Source organism: Rhinolophus sinicus, chromosome 13 (assembly GCF_057876585.1).
Source record: "Rhinolophus sinicus isolate RSI-liver-muscle chromosome 13, RSI-T2T, whole genome shotgun sequence".
NCBI lineage: Eukaryota > Metazoa > Chordata > Mammalia > Chiroptera > Rhinolophidae > Rhinolophus > Rhinolophus sinicus.
In genome coordinates, this window is record NC_142513.1 from 13,559,847 (window position 1) to 13,586,107 (window position 26,261).

At 49.5% G+C, this 26,261-nt stretch overlaps 1 protein-coding gene across 11 annotated transcripts; it reads right to left on the bottom strand.

Annotated features, from left to right (window-relative positions):
* Positions 1-1,203: 1,203 nt before the first annotated feature.
* Positions 1,204-22,713, bottom strand: SGK2 (serum/glucocorticoid regulated kinase 2). Of its 11 annotated transcripts, XR_002138877.3 has the most exons (16): positions 22,418-22,709; positions 17,838-17,976; positions 17,000-17,068; positions 16,209-16,258; positions 15,605-15,662; positions 15,332-15,415; positions 14,333-14,464; positions 13,135-13,247; positions 12,812-12,848; positions 11,719-11,805; positions 10,428-10,523; positions 9,192-9,347; positions 7,097-7,186; positions 4,195-4,379; positions 1,840-1,975; positions 1,204-1,594 (listed from the first exon to the last, which is right to left on the bottom strand). XR_002138877.3 is itself a non-coding variant. In XM_019748816.3 (15 exons), exons 2-14 carry the CDS (start codon positions 17,922-17,924, stop codon positions 4,215-4,217), a joined length of 1,221 nt encoding a protein of 406 aa, XP_019604375.2. In that variant the 5' UTR covers positions 17,925-17,976; positions 22,418-22,712; the 3' UTR covers positions 1,204-1,594; positions 4,195-4,214. The 11 variants fall into 11 exon arrangements, 10 of the variants coding, with proteins under 10 accessions (XP_019604375.2, XP_074174021.2, XP_074174025.2 ...); XM_019748816.3 differs by lacking the exon at positions 1,840-1,975 and having other exon boundaries at positions 14,333-14,461; positions 22,418-22,712; XM_074317920.2 differs by lacking the exon at positions 1,840-1,975 and having other exon boundaries at positions 13,135-13,229; positions 22,418-22,712.
* Between the last annotated feature and the right edge of the window lie 3,548 nt (positions 22,714-26,261).

Here is a 26,261-nt window from a genome sequence, read left to right on the forward strand (position 1 = left end):
CCAAGGGCGCAGGCGTAGAGAGGCAGGGCTGGCGGGGGGCGGAGCTTTGCTGCTGAGCCCCCGGGGTGGGGTTGGACTACCCCGAACGCCTCATTAGAGGTCTGCTGGGCGATGCGGAAGGATTTCGGCTCCCTGGGAGGCCGGGGAAGACTTCTGGGAGGAGGGTGGACAGGTTTAGTGCTGAGAAGGGTAACGCGAGATGGTTCTTTCTCTCTGATTAGCCCAGAGTGCCAGGCGGTGAACTCGCCCTCTAGGCGCGCCCGGGCACCCCGCCAGGACTAACACCCCGTTAGTCCTGGCCAGATCCTACAAAAAAGTAAAAATATAAACTGTATTAAGGGAGCTGTGAGGGGCCGGAGCTGAACAGAAAGGCGCACCCGATGAGCGTAGATGTGATAAAAGAGTGGTATTCGTTAAGGCAAAGCTGGGAAGAGCGTTCCGGGCAGAAGGAACTGCTTATGCGAAAGCGCCATCGCTGTGAAAGTGAGAAACCAGAGAAAGGTAATCACAAACGGGCCTCCTTCTCTCCAGGCCCTGAGAACATGTGGACTTTTGTGCTATGCCACCGCCACGCTGGCTCAACCCGGTGAGAGCAGAGACTTAAGACAGCTTCGATTTGCACTTATGTTTGTTACACTCTTCAACATGTACAGAGTGGTAGGAGTTTGGGAATCCTAAAACAAACACACACACACAAAAAAAACTTGTTGCCTTTTAACAACTCTTGTCATTGCAAAGTTAAAACGTGGAGGAGGGTAATTGAGAATTCTCTTCCTGGGGACACTGTATTGTGTACAAAATTGGGTGAATACAATCTTCAGTTAGGGATAAAAATGGAAGGAATGTATTTCCACTGTAAACAGAGTAACCAGTGCCACTTAAATGTTGGCACAGGTCTTGGGATCCTTCTGCCTGATGTGCAGTCTGTGTTTGCCAGAAGACCAAAAGAATACCTGCGCAGAGCACTTCTCCCACTGTTGAAGGTTGTAGAAAGAACAAGGGTCTTAGAATCAGCTGCCACTAAGTTCGATTCCTGGCTGTGCCTTATACCAGCTGGGTGACCCTGGGCAAATTGCTTAATCGCTCTGAGCACATGTTTCTTATCTGTAAAGTAAGGTTAATAATTTCTAAGTGCTGGCTTATTGTGAGGATTGTAGATAATGTACATAAAACTCAGAATGTGTTCAGTAAACAGGCGTAGCATGATTAATATAGTTTTTCTTTATTTTCTATTCTGGTGAAAATTTTGTGATCTTTTAGTCTTAGAACAGATAGAACCATTATGAGTGTCACAATCCACAGCAGATTGTGTACTTTTGACAATACTATCATGTTTCTGACAATTACACACTCTTGCTTTTTGCTTTGGGAATTTTGGCTTCTCCCTCATCATGTTCCACATTTGTCAATTAAGATAGACACTATTAAGATAGAAATCAAATCAGAGTGTTTCAGAGTTCTCAACGCATGTCAAAGCGTAACAGTAGCTCTTCCTGACCCAGCTTTGATCTCCAGTAGGTCAGTGTCAGTGCATTGGCGTATTTTCCATGGTATTCAGCTTCATGCCCTGTAATGCCTGGGGTAGGGGGCTGCCCTGGAAAAATGGAAGGAAAAGAGTGGGACGGAATTAAGAGGAAAAGGCAATAAAATTACCAAAACACACTGACGTAAAGAAAGTTCCCCTTTTGTCCACAAATGAAAAAGCTAATAAGAGCCCCCAGAAGCAGGTGGTGAACCACAGTTTTGTGAAAAAGAAAACCACTTTCCACTGAAATAAAGCAGCATGATCCATCCTACAAGTGCAGGGTCTCCTGAATTCAGGAGGTGTTATGTGCTCACATTCTGTCCAGAATTATCCTGAGAAATGACTAATCTTGAACACACGGAGCTCCATAGGTATCTGGGAAGCTCTGGTCACCAAGCCTGCACCAGCCTCCAGCCCTGTCCCAGGCCTGAGCTCCTCATGGCCATAGACCTGCCAAACATACAGGGCAGGTGAGGTAGAGCACAGCGTGAACTTGGCAGCCAGGCTTAGACCATGAGCGTCCAGTTGAATGACTCCTTTTCACCACCTAGCTTATTCCGGCCAATTCCTGACTTGGCTCTCTTATTAGAGATTTTGACAGCCATTCCCTTGGACCTAACAAACAGTGTAAGAGGCAGACCAACACAAAGGTTACATGTGAGAGCCTATGTGGCGCTAAGTCCCAGTATGGCCCTTATTGGCTATGTGACCTTCAGGCAAGGAATGGCTTCTCTGACCCTATTTCTTCATTGGTAAAAGGAGATAGTTTCTACATTAGGGTGTTTGGTTAAAAACTGATAGTAAAGGGCCCGCACGGTGGCTCAGGTGGTTGGAGCTCTATGCTCCTAACTCCGAAGGCTGCCGGTTCGATTCCCACATGGGCCAGTGGGCTCTCAACCACAAGGTTGCCGGTTCGACTCCCGTAAGGGCTGCACCCCCTGCAACTAGAAAATGGCAACTGGACCTGGAGCTGAGCTGTGCCCTCCACCACCAAGACTGAAAGGACAACAACTTGAAGCTGAACGGCACCCTCCACAACTAAGATTGAAAGGACAACTTGACTTGGAAAAAAGTCCTGGAAGTACACACTGTTCCCCAATAAAGTCCTGTTCCCTTTCCCCAATAAAATCTTAAAAATAAAAAAAACTGATAGTAAACTTGAAAGAGTCTAGCACAGAAACTAGTTCAGCATAGGCTGGTGTTCCAAAGCTCACTGGCCAATTAAGCCAAAAAGGAGGGTGTTAAAAGGATCAGAAGCTCTGAAAATCATTGGAAAGCTAGAGGGTAAGGCTCAAGGCTTCCCAGGAATGATGCTGCAGCACTGATCTGATGAGGAAATTGCTGCTGCTGCCACTGAGTCCCAGTTGCTGCAATTTGCTCTGTTACCACTTCTACACCAGGAACTTGGTTTTGTGGGTGCTGTCACCACAGCTACCACATGAAAGAGAGCTCCCAGTCCCTTCCTTTTGTCAAAATCTGGCACAGGTACATACATCCCTGGGCCACAGGCATGGCCTTAGCTGCAGGGGAGGCTGGGAAAGTCACTATCGAGAATTTCAGCTACTGTAAGTGGAGGTAGTTATTGCCCCTCATCCAGGCTCATAAACTAGGAGATTCCCTGAATATAGGAGGGGTTCAGACGCCAGGAAGACAAACCTCACAACAAATGTCTCCTACTACCCACAACAAAGAAAAGAGGATGTTGGGTGGTACTGTATGGAATTGTCACAGCTCAGTCATTTTACACTGAGATCAAAATCCAAACACCAAGAGGCCCTCTGTTTGCCTACCCAACATTTCCCCCTTCTCCCTTAGAGTCAGAATGCCTGTGTTATATAGTAATGTGCCAGCTAATAAATCACATATCCCAGCCTCCTTTACAGGTAAGGGTGGATGGCTAATGAGCAGAAGTCACTGGGTGGGGCTTCTGGGAAATTGTACCTGTTCCTTTCCTCCTTTTTTCCTGCCCAGACACAAAAGCAGTGGCTAGCACTCCAGTAACCACCTGTGATAATGTAGCAACTAATATTGCAGCTGTTTGCCAAGGATGGCAGAGCAAAATACAAGAAGCTTTTGAGAACCTGGTGAGCTGTCAGACCAGCCCTGGACTACCTAACACCATTTTTTTTTTTTTTTTTTTTTAAGATTTTATTGGGGAAGAGGAACAGGACTTTATTGGGGAACAGTGTGTAAGGACTTTTTTCCAAGTCAAGTTGTTGTCCTTTCAGTCTTAGTTGTGGAGGGCGCAGCTCAGCTCCAGGTCCAGTTGCCATTGCTAGTTGCAGGGGGCACAGCCCACCATCCCTTGCAGGAGTCGAACTGGCAACCTTGTGGTTGAGAGGATGTGCTCCAACCAACTGAGCCATCCGGGAGCTCAGCGGCAGCTCAGCTCAAGGTGCCGTGTTCAATCTTAGTTGTAGGGGTGGAGCCCACTATCCCTTGTGGGACTCGAGGAATAGAACTGGCAACCTTGTGGTTGAGAGCCCACTGGCCCATGTGGGAATTGAACTGGCAGCCTTCAGAGTTAGGAGCATGGAGCTCCAACAGCCTGAGCCACCGGGCTGGCCCCACACCATTCTTTATGTGCTGGAAAAAAACGAATCATTTTAAAGCCATTGTTAACTTCGAGTCTCTGTTCCTAGCAGCTGAAGGTAATTCCTTGTAGATACCAGTGGTTTCACAGGCGCTTCTAGCCATCCATGACGGCATCATCCTCTGGCACATAGGAAAATCCCAGGAATGCACTTGAGGCCCCGGAGCTGCTGGCCACAGTGTCAGGAGTGCAGCCAATGGACTTTGACACGGCTTCCTGGGTGAACTCAGGGTCAAAGTTTTTCAAGTCATCAGGTCCAGCCTGTGAATATAAACCAATGATGAGAAGGGAACAGTGGGGTCAGAACTGCCGAAGGAACCCACAAGCCCTGACAGGGACGGTAGGCCTCCCCTCTGAGTGCCTCAGGGACACCCTTCTTAACTGTCACTTACCCATGCATTTACATTAATTATTTGATTCCACAAGGCCCAACTACCACATATCAATTCCTCTACCCCCCTGGCGTCCTGCCTGCTCCACATATATTTACTACATATATATTTAAATAGTCAACATATATTTACTGAATGCCTCCCAGGCACGGTTCATGGCACTGGGAATACAGAGAAACAAAATACAGTAGGCTCTTACTTTCATGGAGCTTATATAGGGAGTAGGAAAATTGGTAATAAGCATGCTTACAAAGAGAAAATTTTGGGTGTTAATAAGTCCTATGAAAAAGGTAAAATAGGGTAGTATGGTAGAGAGTGACTGGGCTGCTTTAGCTATTTTGGAGGAAGACCTGTGTGAGAGCTTGTGAAAATGATCACAAATTCTCCATTCCCATCCAGTGGTGGAGTCTATTTCTCCACCCCTTTAATATGGGTTAGCCATGTGACTTGCTTGGGCCAACGGGACATTACCAAATGTGATGCTATCAGAGGCTTGAAAAACACACACTGGACGTTCTCTCTTACTGCACTTGGAACCCTAAGGCCACCATGTGAATAAGCCCAGGCCAGCCTGTTGACGTACAAGAGGCCTCATGAAGGAGAACCCGGTTGTCCCAGCTGCCGGCCAACTGCCAGGTACATGAGTGAGGCAATTCTAGATCACCAAATGCCAGCTGACCGGCTAGCTGACCACTAACATGAGTGAGCCCAGCAGAGACAACTGCCCTGGCCCAGGCCAAAAAAACCACACAACCATGCCATAGAATCCGAATGAAATAAGCCACCTAGTTTGGGGGTGGCTTGTTATAGCAGCAAGAGCTAACTGATACAACCTATCGGGGGAGGAAGCACGGTCTGGGTTTTATGAAGTAAGCAGGCGGGCAAGTGGAAGGGTCCGCAGACCTGCTTTAGTATTCAGGCCTTAGGCTGTGGAACCAAACAGACCATGGCTTCCAGCTTCTTAAAAGGCTACAGAGCACAGTGGTTCTAGCCCAGGGCTTAGAGTTCCAACCAGAATGTGAATCCTGGTCCTGGCCCTTGTTAGTCAGCTGTGTGGCCCGAAACAAGGCAGGTATTTTCTGTTTTTTTTTCACAAATAAAGACACTGATGCTAAAGAAACTTATTGAAGGTCTCACAAAGGGTAGGTGGCAGAACCAGGAATTCATTCACCCCTAGCATGTCTGACTCTACAGTCCATGCATTGCATTCTATTACCTCCTTGTCTAGTTTTCCTCTGTATTATTCTCCCTTCAGGGTGTATGTCCAATATTATACTCAAGGTCTTTTTTTATCCCCAGATAAAGAAATCTTGCTGGTGCCTGGACTGAGTGTATCCTATCTGACAACTGATGTCAAGAGTCTGATGCTCAAAGACATGTTCATGAACAGATATTTCACCTAAGGAAAGATGTAAATAGCGAACAACAGTGGCAGTGTTGAGGTGTGCAGGCTGCCTGGATGGACGGGCCCTGACACTGCTCGACATGTTACAGGTAGCCAAGAGAACCTGCCGTGTCCACCTCAAACGGGGCTCCATTCATTCATACTACCACTGCTCATTAACATTTAAAACCAAACACCTTCACTGTAAATGAAAGAAATACAAATTAAAACAATACAAGAGGCCATGTTTTTACTCAACAAAGTTGCAAAGTAAAGAACAACAACGCACATACATGCTGCAGAGAATAAGATGACAATTCTCCAGCAGAAGCTACTGGTGGGAAGTAGACGGTCCTTCCTAACACCCAGTGATGGCGGCATGAGTCAAGAACTGAAAAACGTTCACATTCGTGGACCTATCTGGGATCCAACTCCAGGAAAAATCAGAACTCCAGGCAAAGATGGATACTTACAGATGTTCATCAGTACATTGTGATAAAGAAAAAACAATGGTAATAACCTAAAATTCACCATTAGGAGCACGGTTGAATAAATTATGTCATCAGCGTAGGGTTGAAATAATAGGAGCCACTTAAAATGATACTTATAAAGTTTTATATGACTTGGGGAAATAATGACATAGCTTTTAGCAAAAAAAAAAAAAAAAAGAGGGGGGTGGGAGAAGTAGCTCTCTATATATGACCTATGTAAAAAAAAAAAAAGCAAATAGAAAAAAGACTGGAAGGAAACATGCCAGCTATAGTTTCTCTTGGGTAGTGAGATAATAAGCTCTTTCTTCCTGCTGCTTTACACGTCTCTGTTTCACATGCTTTCTTTCTACAATAAATACATGTCATTTTTATTATCAGGAAAAAAGCTAACTATAGAGAAAAAAATATATTTACAGGACTTGGCTCTGTCTAGGTGTGCTATGTGACACAGAGCACTTTAAAAACTGTAAAGGATGGTGCAATGAAAGTTATTGGTGCTAAAACATAAAGGAGCAGAAGCATGGCTCATCACACAGAGCTGAACTGGCAGTTGTGACGTCTGGGTTCTAGACCCAGTTCTGCCTCTAACTTACTGTGTGGCCTTGGACAAATCGTGGAGCCACTTGGAGCCAGTTTTCCCACCTGTACAGATACACTCCAAATTCCCACCAGCCCTGGGTACACAGAATCTGGAATGCGGTGACCTCTTACCACGTTTGGGTTGAAGGGTGGAGTCAGCCTCTTGTGGTACAAGTCATCCCAGTTTATGGGGCTGAAGAACACGTGGTTCTTTATCTCAAGCTGCAGGAAGAAGGTGCTGATCAGAAGCAACCCTCCCTATAGGCACTTCCAACCCACACCCACATGGCCGGGAGCTCCAACTCTACTGGCCATTGGCTGTCAAGGCCTAAAATCTTTACTGGGAAAGTAACTTGCACCTCCAGCTGGTTTCCTAGGACACAGGTGTATCCCACAGCCAGGTCTCTCCCCTTCGCCATAATCTAGAACCCAAACCCTTCTCCCCCACAGCATTTGTTGATTCCACAACTATGTACTGAGCACCTACTCTGTGTCAGCACCATGGTAGGCTTTGGAGGTATGTCGCTGAACAAGACAGCAGAACCTTCCCTTAGGGTTCCCGGGGGGTCTTGGGGGCCCTGCTCCACTCTGCCTCAGTGCATCTTGACTCTTCCAGAATGCAAACCAGAGAAATAGACCCAATGAACTCACTAAGGAAGGTTTGGGAGGTAAAGCTCCAAAAAAAGCTACAGGTTTTCAGGGACCCAGATCTGTATATGTTTCACCCCTTCTTCAAATCAATCTTGGCACCAACTGCCTCCTATCCCAGCAGGACCCTCTCTCTATCAGCCTTTCTCAAAAAATGATTTTCTGGATCCCTATATCAGAACACCACACCCCTGGGCTTGTTAAAAAGCCAGATCCAAAATATTTCCAGAATATCCAAGAAACTGGTGACATTGGTTGCCTCTAAGGAACTGAGGGGCTGGAGGGACTTTTTCTGAATATCCTTCGAATTTTGATCTATGTGAATGTATATCTTATTTTAAAAAATTGTACATATTTTTTAAATACAAATTTCCACCTGGAAGGATGGGACGAGCCTTCCCTGAAAACCCTTTTCTTTAAGCTGGCCCGGGACGGATAGGCAAATGCCCTAAATGCTGTTACATTTCACAGTACCTGGCATGTAGGGCTGTTGGTCAAAACAGTTAAAAAGCACTTACTATGTGCCAGGCACTGGCCTAAGTGCTTTGCATATCTTAATCCGTTTTGATCTTGGTAGCAGCTATGAGCTAGGTGCTGTCATTACAGATCGGGAAATTTGCCCACGGTCCTGCAAATAGTAAGTGGTAGAGGAGGGATCTAAACCCAGGTAGCCTGTCTCCTCGTCCACGCATCTCAACCACTATTGTAGAAGGGAAAACAAACTTCTAAGGAGAACAGCACTGTGGTCTTCCTTTTATAAATCAGAATGATCTTTTGTTGAGTAGAAAAACGTAAGATTATTTTTAAAGTGCTACTTTAATTAAAAAAAAAAGAATATAATGAACTTGTTAAGGGAATGGACTGTGGAATTATTCATCTCTATACCCTGAGTGCCCTGCTGGGGCACTGGCAAAGAGGAAGCGCTCAGGTATTTGTGAAAAGCAAGTCCCGTCTGCACAGAAGTCAGAGGGAGTTCTTAAAACTTAAATTGGGTCTTACCACTCCCCTCCTCAAAATACCCTAAAGTGTACCACTCTCTTCCTCATTCCCACCACAGGACTTTTGCACATGCTGTGCCCTATGTCTGGGATGCCTCCTCCCAGCTCTGCATACGTGGTTCCTTTTCATCCTTCAAGTCTCAGCTTAATTGTCACCCCCTCAGAGAGGACCTACCTCCCTGACTGTGCCAGTGTGAATGCACCTCCTCCCATTATTGATGCTCTCAGCTCATTGTTTATCTCCTTCCTGATATTTGTCATACTCTATAATAACTGGATATGCCTGTTTCTTGTCTGCCCTCCCCCACTAAACTTAATAAGGGCAGAGACCCAGTCTATTGAATCCCTAGCACCTAGCTCAATGTCTGGCACTTAGTAGGTGCTCAGGAAGTATTGGTTGAATAAAACAACTAGACTGGAGGTCGTAATCAAGCGGCAACAGCTATGAATTTCCAAATGAATAAATTAGCAGTGCTTGGTTTTACAGGACAGCTGGATGAGGGTCATTGTGCTTCTGAGCTGCCTCTACAGGAAGCTGACAGCCCAAAGAAGGGCCACTGCTCCACTGCCCGGTCACTTACAAAGTCTGCTTTAGAGCCCAGCCGCTGCCTCTGGTCCTTGTGGAGAAGGGCTTGCAGGAGGTCACAGGCAGCCACCGTCCGGCCCCCTGGGATCTGTAGCGGCTGGTGCAGAATGTTCTCATACATCTGGGATATGTCTTTGCTGTAGAAGGGTGGCTGGTGATAGAGGGAGAGAGCTGGAGGATCATCCGTGTTCCAGGGCACAGGTCGCAGGGAGACTTGGAGAAAAGCTGGGTAGCTGGAAGGATTCAGCCACACCCGTGTCCTGTGCAATGGCTCACTTGGAAGACTGGAGAGAGACAGAGACCTCTGGGCTTCCAACACAGTGGAGAGGGCTGCTGGGAAGGCTGAGGGGTCTCCCCCCACCAGTGTGAGGCCTAGGGACCTCCCAGGAGCATCGCCTATCCCACCTCTCTTAATCTAACTTGTGCCCCAACTTTGCACTTGGCAAAGTTAACACTTTCCCCTTCATCATTTCACCCCTGCCTCAAAAATGCCTCGAGACAGTAATTTTTCAGATGAGAAGACAAGGTTCAGAGAGAATAAGCCTGTGACATAGCTCGGAAGCGAGCCGGGCCCCAAACCGTATGCGGGGTCCATCTTCCTTGAGGCTCTTCCTCCTACGTCCTCCGCCAGGTCTTCCTTCTCCAGACTCCACAGAGCAGTTCCTTCATACCCACCTCTCTCTCTCTCTCTCTCTCTCGCTCTCGCTCTCGCTCTCGCTCTCGCTCTCTCTCTCACACACACACACACACACACACACACACACACACACACACACACACACACACACACTACATTCCCATGACTTACTTATTCCCACCAAGCTCTCTTGGTAAAGCCACCCCAGCACGAAGCCTGAGCTGGAGCGAGTCTGCAGCTGCCTCCAGGAAGCAGGCAGCCTAGGCTTCGGTCCAGGGCTGGTTCCGCAACCTACCAGCACTGTGACTTGTCTGGGTCTCAGTTTCCCTCTCAGTAAAACAAGAACAACTCCATTTCCTGCAGCAAGCCTCCAGAGGCTGTTTTGAGGCACCAAGGGAGTAACATAGGACATGGGGTATTGAAAAAAAAAAATGTAACCCTTGTATTCACTCTGGCATCAGCTCCGTTAGCGTGGAATGGAGAGAGGACTCGTACAGTTCCTTGAGGAGTCTGAGCAGGTGACACAAGGGAGAGACCCGCCCCCATCTCTCCCCAGAGCCAGATGTCCCAGGCAGACAGCTCCACCCCACTCACCAGGCCGTGCAGCATCTCGTAGAGAACAGCCCCCAAGCACCACCAGTCTACCGCCCGGTCGTAAGGCTCTTTACGAAGCACTTCCGGAGCCAAGTACTGTTGAGGGGAAACACGCTTATCTGAAAGACCCTCAGTCTGTCTCCCCACTTGTAAACAAGGCCCTTGGAGGAAAAGATCATGGAAGAGATAACTTGTTGGGGCCCTGTCTGCTACACAAGCCAGGGTGCCATGTCCCCTGCTCCCTGCCCCTGGCAATGTCTCAGGAAGAGACGGTTGGGCTGTCAGGCTCTGGGAGGCCAGTTCTGTCCAGCGGACACCCTGCCATACGCAAACACAGACAACGGCTCCTGCTCAGAGAGGTTATCTGTCCATCGGCTAAATTGAGGAGACCCAGCTGAGATCTAAAACCCGGATTTTCAAGCATAGGGAGAAGAACAGAGCGGCTAAAGTCTTGCCCCCCCTGCCAGGTCGGGAGGAGTTTCCTCATCCTGCAGCCTCAGTCCTCACCCCCACCAGAGCATCTGGGAACCCCTTTGGGTCCAAGGTCCAAAGGTCAAAACAGGTGGGAGTTCAAGGAAAGGTTTGAATCCCAAGGCTGCAGGGAGGCCTTGCCAGGACAGATAGACATGGATGAATTACTACAGAGATGCACACATTTTAACCCTCCAGGCTCTTGGTGGCTGGAAGAGGACAGGAGACCAGTGTTTTGCATTTGCACGCCCCCATCTTAACTGTCAAGCCAGGCCCTCCTGCTACACATGAACTTCACCTTGTAGAGCAGTGCTGTCCAATACAGCAGCCACTAGCAACCAAACACTTGAAAGGTGGCTGTTCTGAGCTGAGATGGGCCATCAGTGCAAAATACACACCGATTTCAAAGACTTAGAAAAAAAAAAGAATAAAATGTCTGAACAATTTTATATTGTAGGTTGAAATGACACTGTTATGTATGTAAGGAGTTAATTAAAATATATTATTAAAATCAATTTCACCTGTTTCTTTTTACTTTTTAAACATGGCTGCTGGAAAAATTGTAATTGCATATATGGTTTGCATTTCTGTTTCTATTGGACATCACCGTGGCAGAGTCACCAGTAGCTGGCCGGGTCCTAGCAGGCCCTTGAGCTAGTGCCCCTGTTATACAGATGAGGAAACCAAGGCAGAGTGTGCACAGGCAGCTCAGGGGACGTGTTTGGGTGGAAGGAGTGAGCCCCCTCAGGTTTAACCTGTTGGCTCTAGGATCTGCACTTAACCACTCATGGCTAGACCTCTCCTAAGAGGTTTAGCTCACCTCGGGGGTGCCACAGAATGTGGACGTGGTCTCCTCTGGCTCTACACCTTCCTTGCAAAGGCCAAAATCCGTCAGTACCACGTGTCCCTGTGGAGGAGGGAAAGCAGGGGCTGGACAGTTGTCTAAGGAAGGTATGGCCAGGCCTAACCTCAAAGCCCAGATGCCACACCCCAGGGCAGCAGCTATGGGTTCGATGTCTCTGGCACAGGCTGGAGGCACCACTCAGAGACCCAGGGCTTCCGGACTAGATGCTGAGAGCAGCACAGGGGACAAGGTGGGGAGATGGCAGACCACTGTCTGCCCAGCTCACCAGACTCAGACCTATGCCCTATAACAGTGGCAGCTCAGAGTGCCCTTGCTGGAGGGGTTTGGTGGCAGCAACCCCTGTGACAGAAGGCTAGGGACCCAGAAAGCAGCCATACCCTGTGGCAGCTGGGTGGGCGGGTGGCTGGTGGACGCCATGGAGTGAGAGGATACTTCAGGGTTCTGCCCAGCTCTCCTCTTTAAGTGCTGTCACACCTATGCCCCCATATGGGACACTGCCCTCACCCAAAGTTATGCCCCTGCCAAGGGGCTCTCCCCACCCAATGACTGACTGATGTAGGCACTCAAATGCCTCCTTGCCTCAATTTGGAACGGCCATCTCAGCTCAGGCCCCCCTCGCCCCGTAAGATCGGCGGAGGGCTCACTTGCAATCACAGGGCAGGTGAGCTTCCTCCTCTGCCCAATCCTGCCTCTTCATCCCGCTGAAGTAGATCTCTTGATACCCTTCTGCCCCCAATGCTTCACCTCAGAATCTGTTTCCAGGGAACCCAGTCTAAGACATCAAGGGACTACAAAATCCACAAGCCTCTGCCTGGCTCCACCCCTGCTCCCCACAGACCTCGTGTACATATGTGTGCACATGCACGTACATGGGCACATGGTCTCGAGTGCACATGTACACCCATGTGCACATGTATACGCATACTTCAATGTATCCCTATTCATATGTATGCATGCACAATGCATGCACACCCGTGCACACACCCTTGTGGGTACACAGCACACATGTGTAACTATACACACACACACACACACACACATACACAACCTGGTAGTCCAAGAGTATGTTCTCTGGTTTCAGGTCCCTGCAGAAAACAAGAGAAAAGTGCACTGTGATGGCTCCGCCCCTTAGGGAGGAGAGCTGGTCCTGGAGGGAGGACTATGGTAGAGGCTCACAGAGATGTCAAGTGAGAGCCCAGGGGGACGGGTACCTGTCCTAGGAAGGAGGAGGCTCCTACCCTACCCGCTTGTAGATCCTTCTCAGACAAAGGACCAAGTCCACTGGGATTTCATCACGATTTAGGCACCCACACACCCATGGCTGTGGAGACAGAGGGCTGGGCCTGGCTCTGAGCCACAGGCAGGCCTCACCTGTAGATGATGTTGAGGGAGTGCAGGTAGCCAATGGCACTGGCCACCTCGGCGGCATAGAACCGAGCCCGGGGCTCCAGGAATCTGCGCTCCCGCTGCAGGTGGAAGAAGAGCTAGAGGCGGGGGAGGTGTGTGAGAGGGTTTCCTGGGGGCTCTAGCTGCTTGAATGCAGGGTGGGGGGCAGCTGGCCAAGTCACCCCTTCTCTGAGCTGCAATGTACTCAGATGACAAAGGGCATGCCAGGCTCCCTCCCCAAGAGCAGTCGTGGGTGTCCAAAGAGTCAGCAGGAGGATGCATTAGCATGGATTCAGCACCTACTGTGTTCCAGGCTCCAAGCCAAACCCTTTCACATGTCGTATCTCATTTAACCCTCAAGATCACGTTTAAAGCATCAAATATGATGCCAGTTTCACCTAAGAGGTACCTGGGAGGGGCCGGAGCCATCAGGTGACTTGCCAAGGTCACAGAGCTCACCATGGGCAGAGCTGGTGTTTGCAACTGGGTGGTTCAAAGATGTGTGTTTCCTCCAACCCAGATGATAAGATTATTGTGGCTGAGTCAAACTGAGCCCAGGTTAGATCTGCCCATGGGCCAACTGCATTGGTCTATTTTGCTGGCATGGAAAACTCTTCACCTCCACTAGGGGCCTTAAGGATACAGGACAAAAACTCCCCCCTTGGCATCAGGCCAAAAGGCATGTGGTCACAGAGATTACAGTTGGGGTCCCTGAGGAGGCCCACTAAATTTTGCCACTTGCCCAGAGAGACAGCGAAGTCCAGGATGGAGCTCAGCTTATCTAGCTGTGCTTCTGAGTCACCAGGTGGCCTCAAGTCTCTGTTCACCACCGGGACTGGTTACCTCCACCCAGTGGCCTCTGGTATACAACGAGAGCATTAGAAATCTCGATCACAATGCTCCTTGGCCATTGACCTGTCCCAGGTCCACTGAAGTGAGTCTGGACAACTTTGTGGGAGGAAGTCAATACAGACCCGCGTTCCAATCCTGGCTCTGCCAGGTACGGGCTGGGTGGCCTAGAGCAAGTGAGTCAGCTCCTGAGCCTCAGTTTCTTCAGCAACAAAACAGGTCTGTGGTCATGAGGCAGTGAGAACATTCCGGAACCTGGTACACAGTGGGCATGTGGGATGGGCAGCTCACAGCTAAGCATTAGCCCAGGGGAGCTTCCTGCGGGCCCACCTACCTCTCCCCCATTGACATAGTCGAGCACAAAGTAGAGCTTCTCGGGTGTCTGGAAAGAGTAACGCAGGCCCACGAGGAAGGGGTGCTGCACGTTTTTCAGAAGCACATTGCGCTCCGCCATGATATGGTTCTGCTGTGGAGTCACACAGACAGGGGTCCGTATCACAACCCACGTGGCCTCCCTGGTGGCGGCTGCCCTGCCCGGGATCTTCTCATGCCCCTCCTCAAATGCCCACTGTGGCTCCTTGTTGCCCTCAGAGCCAGGCCCCACTCCTTGCCTAGTATTCAGGGTTCTGTGTGGGCAGTCCCCGTGGGTGCAGCCCCAGCCCCTGGATCAGAAACCCCTGCACCCCCACCCTGGGGTGACAAGCAAAACATATGTGATTGCTGCACAAATGAGTCCACATTCATGCCTTTCTTTGTGCTGTTTCCCCTGCCTGGCCACCCTCTTTTTAGACCATCAGAGTCCTACCTTCAAGGCTAGCGGCAAGGCCACCTCCCTCAGGAAGACCTCTCCTACCCACCCCCACGATGTCCATTAACCCTAATTCCTTATCCCGAGTCCTCTGATTTGATATTCAATCCTCTCTCAGGACCTGCTCTCTCCTCCGAACGGGGTTAGACTTAAACAGACTCAATTCAGCTGAAACATCTGGAACTCCAAGATGGCTGTGGCTTGAAGGGTCTTTGGAGAGTATAAAGTGTGACCCCACATTGCACAGATGGGGAGGCTGGCACCTAGACAGTGCAGAGGATTTGTCCACTGTGGGGCCCTGAATTTCCCAGGGGAATGCAAAGAGCTGGGACTGGGTCCTCCTAAAGGTCATATGGGTGAAGTCCTTGAGAAGAGTCAGCACCCTGGGTACCACCTGACCGCCTGCTGTGACCCCCTCTGTACTCAGCCCATGGGCCTCTCATAATTGGGGCCCATCTTGGGAAGCCACCCTAGGCTGGGGGTTGAGGAACAGGAGAGGAAATGCCTATGTCCAGACTCTGGTACCTCTTTATTCTTTAAGATGGATTTTTTCTGCAGCACCTTCACTGCATAGAACTTCCCGTCGGACTTGCGCTTGGCCAGTAGGACCTAAGTAGAAGCACAAACGTAAGGTCCCACAGGTGACTGCTCCTCGGTTGGCCCCCAGCTCTAGCTCTGCGTCCATCCATGATTCTGCCGGTTGTGAAGTCCCTCTTTGCACATGCAAGTAACAGGCAGGGGGTGGAGGAGGCTGAAGAAAAGGAGACCCAGGCCTCCCACCCTCACCATAGGACTCACCTTCCCATAGTTCCCTTTGCCAATGACTTTGAGGAAGTCAAAATCTGTGGGCCGGGCACTGGGGGCAGAGGCAAGAACACAGGTCAGCATTTGCAATCGTGGGAAACCTCGTCCTGAGATCCACGCCAGGCTTCTTTTTCACTTTGAAGCTGGGGAATACAGGGAGCTTTCCAAGACTCAAGCCTCCCTGCTGTTGAAGGATGCCATGTTCTCCTAACCAACAGGGTGCTTGGACTACTGGTCCCTGCCCCTGGGGATCTCGCGATTCAATAAACAACATGCAAGGTGGGGAGAAAACCAGACAAGACTGCAGAGAAGGTAAGGGATCTGGCTTCAAAGCCTGAGAAGGGCCTGGGGGTGGGGAGGTGCTGACCATGAAGACTTGGGGGGGCGGGGGTGTCCCAGGCACAGGCCTTGGCATGGGTGAAGGCTGGGGAATTTGTGGGAGATAAAGCTGGGGGTCGTCCTGGGCCCAGAGGCCAGAGGGTCTTGAAACTAGACCAGAGAACTTGGATTTTATTCCCAAGGCACGAGGAGCAGGTATGAGGGGAGCCAGGTATGAGGGGAGCCAGGGAGGAAAGTTGTTTGAGAGACCAGAACTCACTTTGGGTTGGCTGAAGGCCCCAGGTTGATGTTCCCATTGGCTCTTGAGAGCTAAAGACATTTACAAAAGAGGCGATTAAAATCAGCACGTCCCCACTCCCTGACCCCATCCCTTTCCCCTGGCCCAGGCCCCATGCCTTCTCCAGCATCGCTACTAGCCTGCCTCCTCCCTCCCTCCTTCCCTCCCTCCCTCCCTCCTCCCTCCCTCCCTCCTCCCTCCCTCCCTCTCTCTTTCTCTCCCTGCCTCCTCCCTCCCTCCCTCCTTCCCTTTTTCCCTCCCTCCCTCCCTCCCTCCCTCCCTCTGTCTTTCCCTCCCTGCCTCCTCCCTCCCTCCCTCCCTTCCTCTCTCTCTCTTTCCCTCCTTCCATCCCTCCCTCCCTCCCTCCTTCCCTGCTTCCCTCCCTCTGCCCACCCAGGCACCCACCCACCATCTCACCATGCTTCTCACAACAGCCTTGAGAGGCTGCTGGCTGTCATGCTAATTGTGAGCATGAGGAAACTGAGGCCCAGAGAAGAGCTGTCCAAGGACTTACAGGCAACCCCATGGGGATTGGAACCCAGGTGTCCTCAGGGCCAATCCCATGATTTTTCTACCTCATTTACTTCTTGAAGCCTTTCCCAAGTCTCTTATTTACCCTGCAAATGGCCCACTTCTGTGAGCTCAGCGCGCCTCCTGTCCGCCCCCCAGTCCTGTCTGGGAGTGCCCACCAGGCTGGTGCGTGATGCTGTAGATTTCCTCAGCTGTGGAAGTGAGCCCCCTGGTGGTGGGTGGGAGAACCCAGACCCACTCACCTGTGGACGAGCAGTCCCAGCCACGCTAGTGCTATGGTCCGCCATTCTGTAACAGTGCTCAGGGGGGTACTGGGGGTACAAAGAGGAACAGGTATGAGAGAGATGGCTGCGGAGTTAGGGTCACCTGTCTAGGGCTTCAGGCACCGCTGCCCTTGCCAGCCCTCACCAACCCCATCTGTGCTCCTAACCCAGAGGCCAGCAACCTCTGCACGGGACAAGACATGATATCCCCTGGACCCAGGCTCTCTAGTGAAACATCGCTGGAGGGAAGGAGGGAGCATGGTCGGGGGGGAGGGGGCGCCTTCCAGGCTGAGTCGTCAAGGGTTAAGGCTAGCCAGGGTACAAGATCCCTGTGAGCACAGCCAGCTCCAGATGTCCAGGATGACTAGGGCTGGAAGGACACTAGCAGAGCATAAAGTCTGAACCCTTGCTCCCATTTCACAGATGGGGAGCCTAAGGCCTAGAATGGGACTTGCTTAGGGTTGTGTGCCCAGGCTCCCATACAGGCATGCTGCAACCCTGAATTCCTATAGACAACCCCAGGCTGGGCTCTGTGCTATTATCTCTCTGCCACAGGGACTTCTGCCTAATGCCCCTGGAAGAGCAGCTGCCCTGGAGGCCTTGGGCTGGATCCATAGAGAGACCTAAGCCTGGCCAGTGTCTGTTTGCGATCAAACAGACCCGCTGCTCTGTGCAGCCAGGAGCAAGCACAGTGTCTTTCCTGCCCCGACCCTGCAGGGTAGAGGAAGCTGGCACACCTAGACCTTGGCTCAGGGTCCCCAGGGCCCCACAGCCTTACCCCTGCTTGGAAGGGCAAGGCCCAGAGCCAAGATCTCACCTGGCAGCCCATTGGCTTGCAGGGACTGCTGGGTACTGGGCATCCCAAGACCACAGCCTTGGCCCTCTGTGGGTAGACACTGCCCATCTTTATTTACAAGGGGGCTCCTGGAGACTCTACCCCATGGCCTTCTTGGGAGCTGAGAAAATGACCACAGGGGAAGGGAGGGAGTCGCCCAGGCCAGGCTGTTTGGAGAGGCCCAGCCCTGCGGAGCCATGAGAAAGTAAGTGGCACAACAGCCAGATGCCCCCTCAGACAGCCCACAGAGCTGCCACACCCTCTGCTCTGCTGACCCTGACGGTCCCTCTGACAGGCCCTGGCCTCCCCAGCCCCACGTACCTGCGGCAGCCTGAGGAGAGGCCGCTGACAGAGCCAGCAGTTGGAGTCAGAGGATGGGCAGTGGAGAAGAGAGCCTCTCTCTGTTCTCCCAACAAGGGCCAAAGTGTCTGTGCCTGGCGCCGGCCTGGCCCCAGCTCGCAACTCCGGGCAGCAGCGAGGTGGCTGTTGATGTCATGCAGGACCCAGCAGAGCTTAAGATGGGACCAGAGACCTCTGTTCTCGGGGACATCGCCTCCCCCTGCGGGGTGGGCAACAGCTGCAGGAGAGCCCTGGAGACTCTTGGGGCTTGTTAGAGTGTGTGTGAGTATGTGGGTCAGGGTGTGTGTGTGATGTGTTATGTGCAGGTGGTTTGTGCACAGATGTGCTTCAGTGCGTCAGTGTGTCCGTGTGTCCCTGGATGTCAAGGTATTTGTGTCAGTGTGTGTCTGTGTGTAGATGATGGCATGTTCTGTAGTTACTGTGTGTCATAGTTAGATAACCGTCAGTGTATCAGTGCGGTTATCCATGACTGTATTTTCAGTGTGCGTGTATGTGCTTTAGGGAGTCTCTGTGTAGTGTGTCACCATGTCTGTGTGTATATTTATATATGTTAATATGCTTGTGTGTGTATGAGTGTGAGTCTGCATGTGGGTGTCTACATCTATGTCTACTGATACGTGTGTGGTACAGTATAACCACCTGTGTGTATGTAGGTCATTGTGTCCATATTGATGTATATTGGTGTGTGTGTGTGTGGGGGGGGGGTGTATGTGTGTGTGTGTGTGTGTGTGTGTGTAGGGGATCTGTCTATAAGAAGATATGCTCCCTGGGGCCTACCTAGGCCCAATGTAGAACATCTGGGGCTAAAGATGAGGTCCCATGACCTTAACCACAGCAGCTGACAGCCCTCTGCCTCCCAAGAACCTGCAGATGTTCCAGAGGAATCTGGAGCCCGTGTGCCCGGCTCCATCCAGCTGGCCTTGGTCTTTGACTGCCAGCACCTGGCCTTTTGGCCCTTTCCCTGCTGACCCCTCCAGGGCTCTGGCCTGCTGTCCCCAGGGCAGGGCCGGTTATCCCACGGCTCTCTGGCTGTGTAAGAGGCAGGAAACAAGGTCCCAGCCAGCATCTTGGCTCATGAAGTTTTTGCTTCTTGATGTGATTATTAGTTACTCATGGGGTCCTTCCTCTCCCCTGGAGCTCATGAGGGGTGTTCAGGGCAATGAAGGAGTAGACAGGGCCTGACACAGCCCCTGCCCTTCTGGAACTTTCTATGTCGCCACCACATGCCACACCCAGACCTCTGCAATTCACCTCAGTGGAGAAATCCATGGGGCTGGGGTCAAAGGGGTTGGTGAGGGAGGGACCTAAGCTCAGTGATCTGGGGGTTCTCTGTGGGTTCTGACACACAGGGCGCCTGGGGGTATCAACTGAGAAAAACCCAAATGAACACTATCAGAGCCTTCCATCTTCCAACAAAATAGAAATGTTGAACCAATACACAGATGGGCAGGATGTCATGTTGACAAAACATACCCAGAACAAGGACGTTTCTTTTCCATAACAAGCCCGGCATGGGGCCTTCTTTTAGCAGCACTGTTTAGAACAGGAAAATAACGGTGACGATAGTAACAACCTAAATGTTCCACCACAGGCCACTTTGGAATACCTCCTGCTGTAATAGCTCCCTCTCTCGACCTCACATCCCCCTCCAGGCACTGTCCATTTCTCTGTTCCCCCTTTCACTTAAACTCCTTGAAAGAGTTGTCTGGACTCAGTCTCCATGCCTTTTCCTTTGCTCTCTTGAACCCATTACAAAGAGGCTGTCAACCCCACATGCCACCAAAACAGTGGGCCAGTGACCTCTGTGTGCCAGAGCCAGTGATGAATCCTTCATCCTCCTCTCCCTCATCCTCTCAGAGGGAGTTGACACACCCACTTCCCCCACTTGGCTTCAGGAGCTCCTGGTTTTCTTCCTACCTCACTGACTGCTCTTCCTCCATCTTTCTGCTGGATCCTGTCTCTTTAGACACTGGCCTGTCTCAGGGCTCAGCCCTTGAACCTCTGTCTACCCTTGTTCCCTAGTTGATCTCAACCAGTTTAAAGGCTTTAAGTACCAACTATACTCGACAATTCCCAAACGTGTCTCCCTAGTCCTGATTCTCTCCTGAATTCTGGATTTCTATGCCCAACTGTTTCCTTGACACTTCACTTGTTAGATACTCAGAGGCACCTCAATCTCAACATGTCCAAAACAAAAAAGTGTTCACTCACATTCCTTCTACTCTGCCCCAGCCTCCTCCTTCCATCTCAGTAACGGCCCTGCCACCTACTCAGAAGTTCAAGCCAGCCACTTGGAATTCATCCTAGAAACCGGCACCCTCGCCCCACCTCCACTCCATCATGCAATCCCACTAGCCGCTACCTTTCAAACACATGCAGAAACCCCCGCTCGCATCAGTGCATGGATTACTGCCATAGCTTCCCTTCTGATTCTGTTTCTATCTTTATTCACTACAATCGTTCTCCACCAAAAGCCAGAGTGACTCTTTTAAAATGTAAATCAGGTCATGTGACTTTGTTGCTCAAGACTCCAGTGATGTGCCATCTCCTGGAGGGTCAAAGTCCGAGTCTTCACTATGGTCTAGGAGATTCCATCTGAGCTGGCTCCCATCTCCACCTCCACTTTGTCTCCACCGCTCTCCCCCTCATGACGCTCCCGGTTCTCGGGCTTTCTTGTTGGCCCTCTGGCCTCCTGCCCCTGGCAGTTACTTTTCCCTCTTCCTAGAAGGCTCTTCCCCCAGATAGCTGCATACCTGGCTTCCACTAACTAATGTCACAGACAGGCCTTTTCTGATTACTGGTGACCGATTGTCCTGGTTTGTCTGTGACTTAAAAGTTTCCTGGGATGTGGGACTTTCAGTGTCAAAACCAGTACAGTTCTGGACAAACCAGGATGGCTGGTCACTCTAACAAACCCAGGTCTGCTCATTCCCTATCCACTTTTTCTGCTTTCTATTTTACTTCATAACACTTATCACTCTCTGACACCTTCTCACGCAACTCTTTATTGTCTGTTTCAAATGAGAACATCAGTGCCATGAGGGCAAAGACTTCTCTTGTTCACTGTTGAATGCCCCACAGCTAGAACGGGGCTTGGAACAAAGTTGGTGCTCTGTATATATTTGGCTAGTGAATCAAGGAATGAATTGATAAGATAAATGATGGGACATGTGTAAAATGGAAAATTACCCAACAAGAAACAAAAACAATATACAAGCCTACATAAATGGAAACAGGAACATATGTGTACTATGGTGTCAAGCAAAAAAGGCAGATTTCAACATGGTAGGTCTACCAGGGCTACCTTCTTTGTAAAGGAAACAAACAGACCTGTACGCACACGGACATTTGTGTACAGCCACAGAAAAAAAGGCTGGAGGGCCATGACCCAAGGTGACAGTGAATTAGGATATTTTGTTTTTTTAATCTTTGTACCATTTTATAAAGTTTCTTGAGGTGTTGCCGTTCACATAATACTCAGGTACTAAGTCCTGGTGGAAACTTTGACTTGCCCATTGCCCACCATCACCTTGACTGTGACTCCCACACTTGAGCAGCTCTCTGCTCCTAACACTTCTTGCTCCCTTCTCTGCCCCTGCTTCTTTTGTCCACACTCTACTGTAATTGATTCATTTACATGCCTGTCTGCCCAGTGCAGGCCAATGACATACCAAGTGCCAGCTTGATCTGATTTTATTCCCACAATGCCACGGGTTAGGAACTATCGTCATCCCTGTTTGAAGGAGGAGGACATTGAGGCCTGGGGAGGTACAGCGACGTGACCAAGCCACATAGCTAGTAAATGATATAAATGGGATTTGAACACAGGCAGTGTGACGCCAAAGCCCATGGCCTGGAATGTCAGGAAGAAGTTAGGAATTTAGAAAAGGAAGGCATGGAGTTAGTGGGAAGGAAGTGAAGAAGTAAATGGGTTAGTTAGGAAGCAAATCAGGCAACTGAGAAGGCAGAGAGTTAGTCAAGAGGGAAGGAAGGAGGGAAAGGGGGAAAGAAATTAGGAAAGGAGGAAACAAGGAAGGGAGAGAAGAGTTAGGAAATAAAAAAGGGAATTAGAAAGGAGGGTGTTAGGAAGGGAAGGAAGTAAATAGGTAGTTAGGAAGGAAGGGAAGGAAGGTAACCACTTAGTCAATTTGGCAGACCAGCAGGCTGGCAGGCAGGTGTCTGCTGACAGCTGAGCCTCTCACCTGAAAATTCTGGGTCCCAGCTCAGGTCCTGGGGAACAGCCCCTAGCACAGCTCTGCCCTCCTGTCTCTCTGCATGGTGCCCCCAGTCCTGAATTGCCGGAACAACCTTTCCAGTCAGGAGTGACCTGTCACACACTCGCTCTGGCTCCCAAACCAGCTCAAGTTCAACTTCCCAGTTCTGCCAGCTGGGAGCTGGCTACAGCGTCTTCCGGTTACTAATTAACTGCTGGACCTGAATCACGATGCTGGCTGCCCCGACTGGCTCCTCCATGGGCCCTGCCCTGGGGACCCTCTGAACTTTTAAAAGCTACTGTACAACTTAAGTGGTGTGACCTTGGGCAAGTGACTTCACCTCCCGGAGCCTCATGGGAATTGGTGACGATGGTGCATGTCCTGCCTCACAGGGAAGGTCTCTGGGGTCCCTTTCAACACCGTCACATTTCTATTCTCTGAAATCTCACCCTCACCCTCCCAGGTCCAGCTCAAGTGCTGACTCTCCCACATCCCTTTCCCTGTCTCTTAGAGGCTGGAGAACTGACCACCCAAAGGGCTTGTCTCATACAACTCTCCCCGCCTCCCTGCCCCTGATGGGACCTTCAGCCTCGGTGGTTAGCCCTTTCATGGACACCTCCAGGGAGGCACAGCTCACACCCTCCTGAGTCAGCCTCATGACTGATACCTCTGGCACTCTCTTGTGTAGCCTGCCACCCAGAGCTCTCCTGCTCTGGCACTGCCGGTACCATCCTGGCAGGAGAGCCACGGCTGAGCTGAGACCCAGGCCCCGCTCTGCCCCTCGGAGCCCTCAGTAACCAGGGCTCAGCTCTCCCCACCTCACATGGAAGGAAGACTTTCCCTGGTTGATCTGAAGCTGCCCAGACTGAGGGTTCTAACTCAGGGCAAATTCAAGGCCTGGCCTGCTGGCCAGGTGAGAAAAGCTCCACCCAGTGACCCCTTCTCAGGAGGCAACTCAGTGTGATTGCCACGCCCCTTCCTCCATTGCCTTTTCATTAAAATGTCAACAGCTACCCAGTCACGCTAGTGCTTTTAAAACTGGCTCGTCTCATGTGCCCTGAAGGAGCCCTGTATGCCCCACTCCCCACCTCCACCACTCCACCCATCAGCCTGGGACTGTCCCCCCCCCCCCCCCCCGCCCCCAAAAGAGGCAGCAGCTGGCTCAAGTGCACCAATCAAATCACAGCCTCAGGTCTGCCTGCACCAAGCAAATCACAGCCTCAGGTCCTGCCTCTTTCCAGAGCTGTCACTGTTTCTGTTCCACCAAGCTCCTCCTCCCCTGCACTGCCAAAGCCAGTTTTTAAAAAAACTCCGCATAATGGTATTGCTAAAACCAAAGAATTCCAACATATGGAAGAATGTGAAATAAAGACTGGAAGCTTCTCCTCCGACCCATCTTCAATCTCATTTCCAGAGATAACAGCTGTTTACTAAACAGTGACTATCTTTCCAGACTTTTGTGTTATATCCTAATCTACATCTCCTATACTCCCCCCCAGAAAATGGGCTACATTATACATATTGTTCAGCCACTCCCTTTTTTTTTTTAAGGAGGGCGCAGCTTATAGTGGCCCATATGGGGCTCGAACCCGTAACCTTGGTGCCACCAGTACCATGCTCTAACCAACTGAACTAACCCGCCATCCCTGGTTTCAGTTCTTATATTTAGGTCATCGATCCATTTTGAGTTCATTTTTGTATGTAGGCATCCAACTTTTTTTTTTCACATGTGGAAATACAGTTGTCCCAGTACCATTTCTTGAAGAGATTGTTCTTTCCCCCATTGAATGGACTTGACACTTATCAAAACTCAACTGGCCATACATGTATGGGTTTATTTCTGGACTCTCAATTCTATTCAATTGGTCTTTATTCCAGTATTACACTGGTTTGATTATTTTATCTTTGCAGTCAGTTTTGAAATCAGGATATCTGAGTCCTCCAACTTTGTTCTTTTTCAAGAATGTTTTGGTTTTTTGGGGGCCCCTGGCAATTCCATATGAATATGAGGATCAGCTTTTCTATTCCTGCAAAAAAGGCCATTGGAATGATGGCAGGATTTGCATTGAAACTGTAGATCATCGTTAGTACTATTGACAATTTAACAATATTAAGCCTTCCTACCCATGAACACGGATGTCTTTCTATTTTTTCTAGGTCTTCTTTCATTTCTTTCAATAATATTTAGTAGCTTTCAGTATAGGTCTTTCATCTTGTTTAAATTTATTCCTAGGTATTTTACTCTTTTAGTTGCTATTGTAAGTGGAATTATTTTCTTACGTTTTTTTTTATTGTTTTTGCAGGTATATAGAAACACAAGTGATTTCTGTGTGTTGATCTTACACCCTGCAACTTTATTTACTAGCTCTAGCAGCTTTCTTATGCATTCTTTATATATAAGATCATGTCATCTACAAATAGAGATAGTAATTACTTCTTCCTTTCCAATTTGGGTGACTTTTATGTCTTTTTCATATCTAATTGCTCTGACTACAACTTCCAGTCCAATACTGAACAGAAGTTAAAATGGGCTTCCTTGTCTTGTTCCTGATCTTAGGGAGAAATCTTAGGGAAAATCTTTTACCATTGAGTACGATGGTAGCTTTCAGTGCTTTTTTTTTTTTGTAGATGCCCTTCCTAATTTTCTGCTTGTGTTGTGAAACAGTGTTGTATTTTGTCAAATGACTTTTCTGTATCAATTGAGATGATCGTACGTTTTTTTTTTCACTTTCATTCTAGCAACGTGGTGTGTTACATAGACTGACTTTCTTATGTTGAACTACCTTTGCATTCCTGAGGCTCTTTCTCTTTTTCTACTTACTCTCTCATTTTATTGGGGCATATCCACCAATGGCTTTCAGAGGAAAAGTGCACAGGAGATAAAAGTTTGAAAGCCGGTATGTTGGAAAATGTTGCCTTCACATTTGATTGACAACTTGGCTGGGTAGAGAATTCCAGGATGGCAATCATTTTCCTCAGAATTGTGAAGACATTGCTCCACTCTCATTTCCAGCATTGCTGTTAAGAAGTTCGATGTTATTATGTTATTATGATTCCTGTTCCTTTGGGTGGACCTGTTTTATCCCCTCTGGAAGCTTTTACATCTTCTTTGTTCTAATTATTCTGACATCTCACAATTATGTAGCTTGGTGTCATTCCTTTTATATCTATTGTGCTGGGCATTCAGTGTGACCTTTCAATTTGGATACTAGTGTCTCTCAATTCTGTGAAATGTCCTTTTTTTATAAAGTTTGTTTTATATACTTTGTTTTCTCTGGTCTCTCTTATTGGCATTCCTATATTGGACCTCCAGCTAGTCCTCTAATTTTCTGCTTCTTTCCCATTTTTCATCTCTTTGTCTTTTTATTCTTCGTTTTGGGCAATATCCTCACTTTTATCTTTCACTTTTGCTGAATTATTTTAGCTCTGCAATCACATTTTAAATTTCCAAAAGTCCTTTCTTGTCTCTCAGTGTTTCTTTTCCTCTTTTAGCAGCCACGGCTGGTAGAGGATTTAGCTTCTGAGAAGTGGAAAAATCAATTCTTCCGCTGTGATAGTTAGGAAAGAAGGGAGAATGGAGGGAGAGCTAGTGGGAGGAGACTAGCAGATGAGGTAGCAGGCAAGTGACCGTATTCCTTCTGATGACTTCCGTTTTCTCTGTCACATAGATAGTGAGGACACCTCCTGAGACAACAGGGGAGGTAATGGGGTAGAAGGTTTAAGGAGCATGAAAGAGGAAGTCAGAGTTATCCCCCTACCCAAAACCTAGCTGCTTCCTGGGCAGCCCTGAGGGTTCACATTAGAGCTAGAGACCATCAGTCAACTGTGGCAC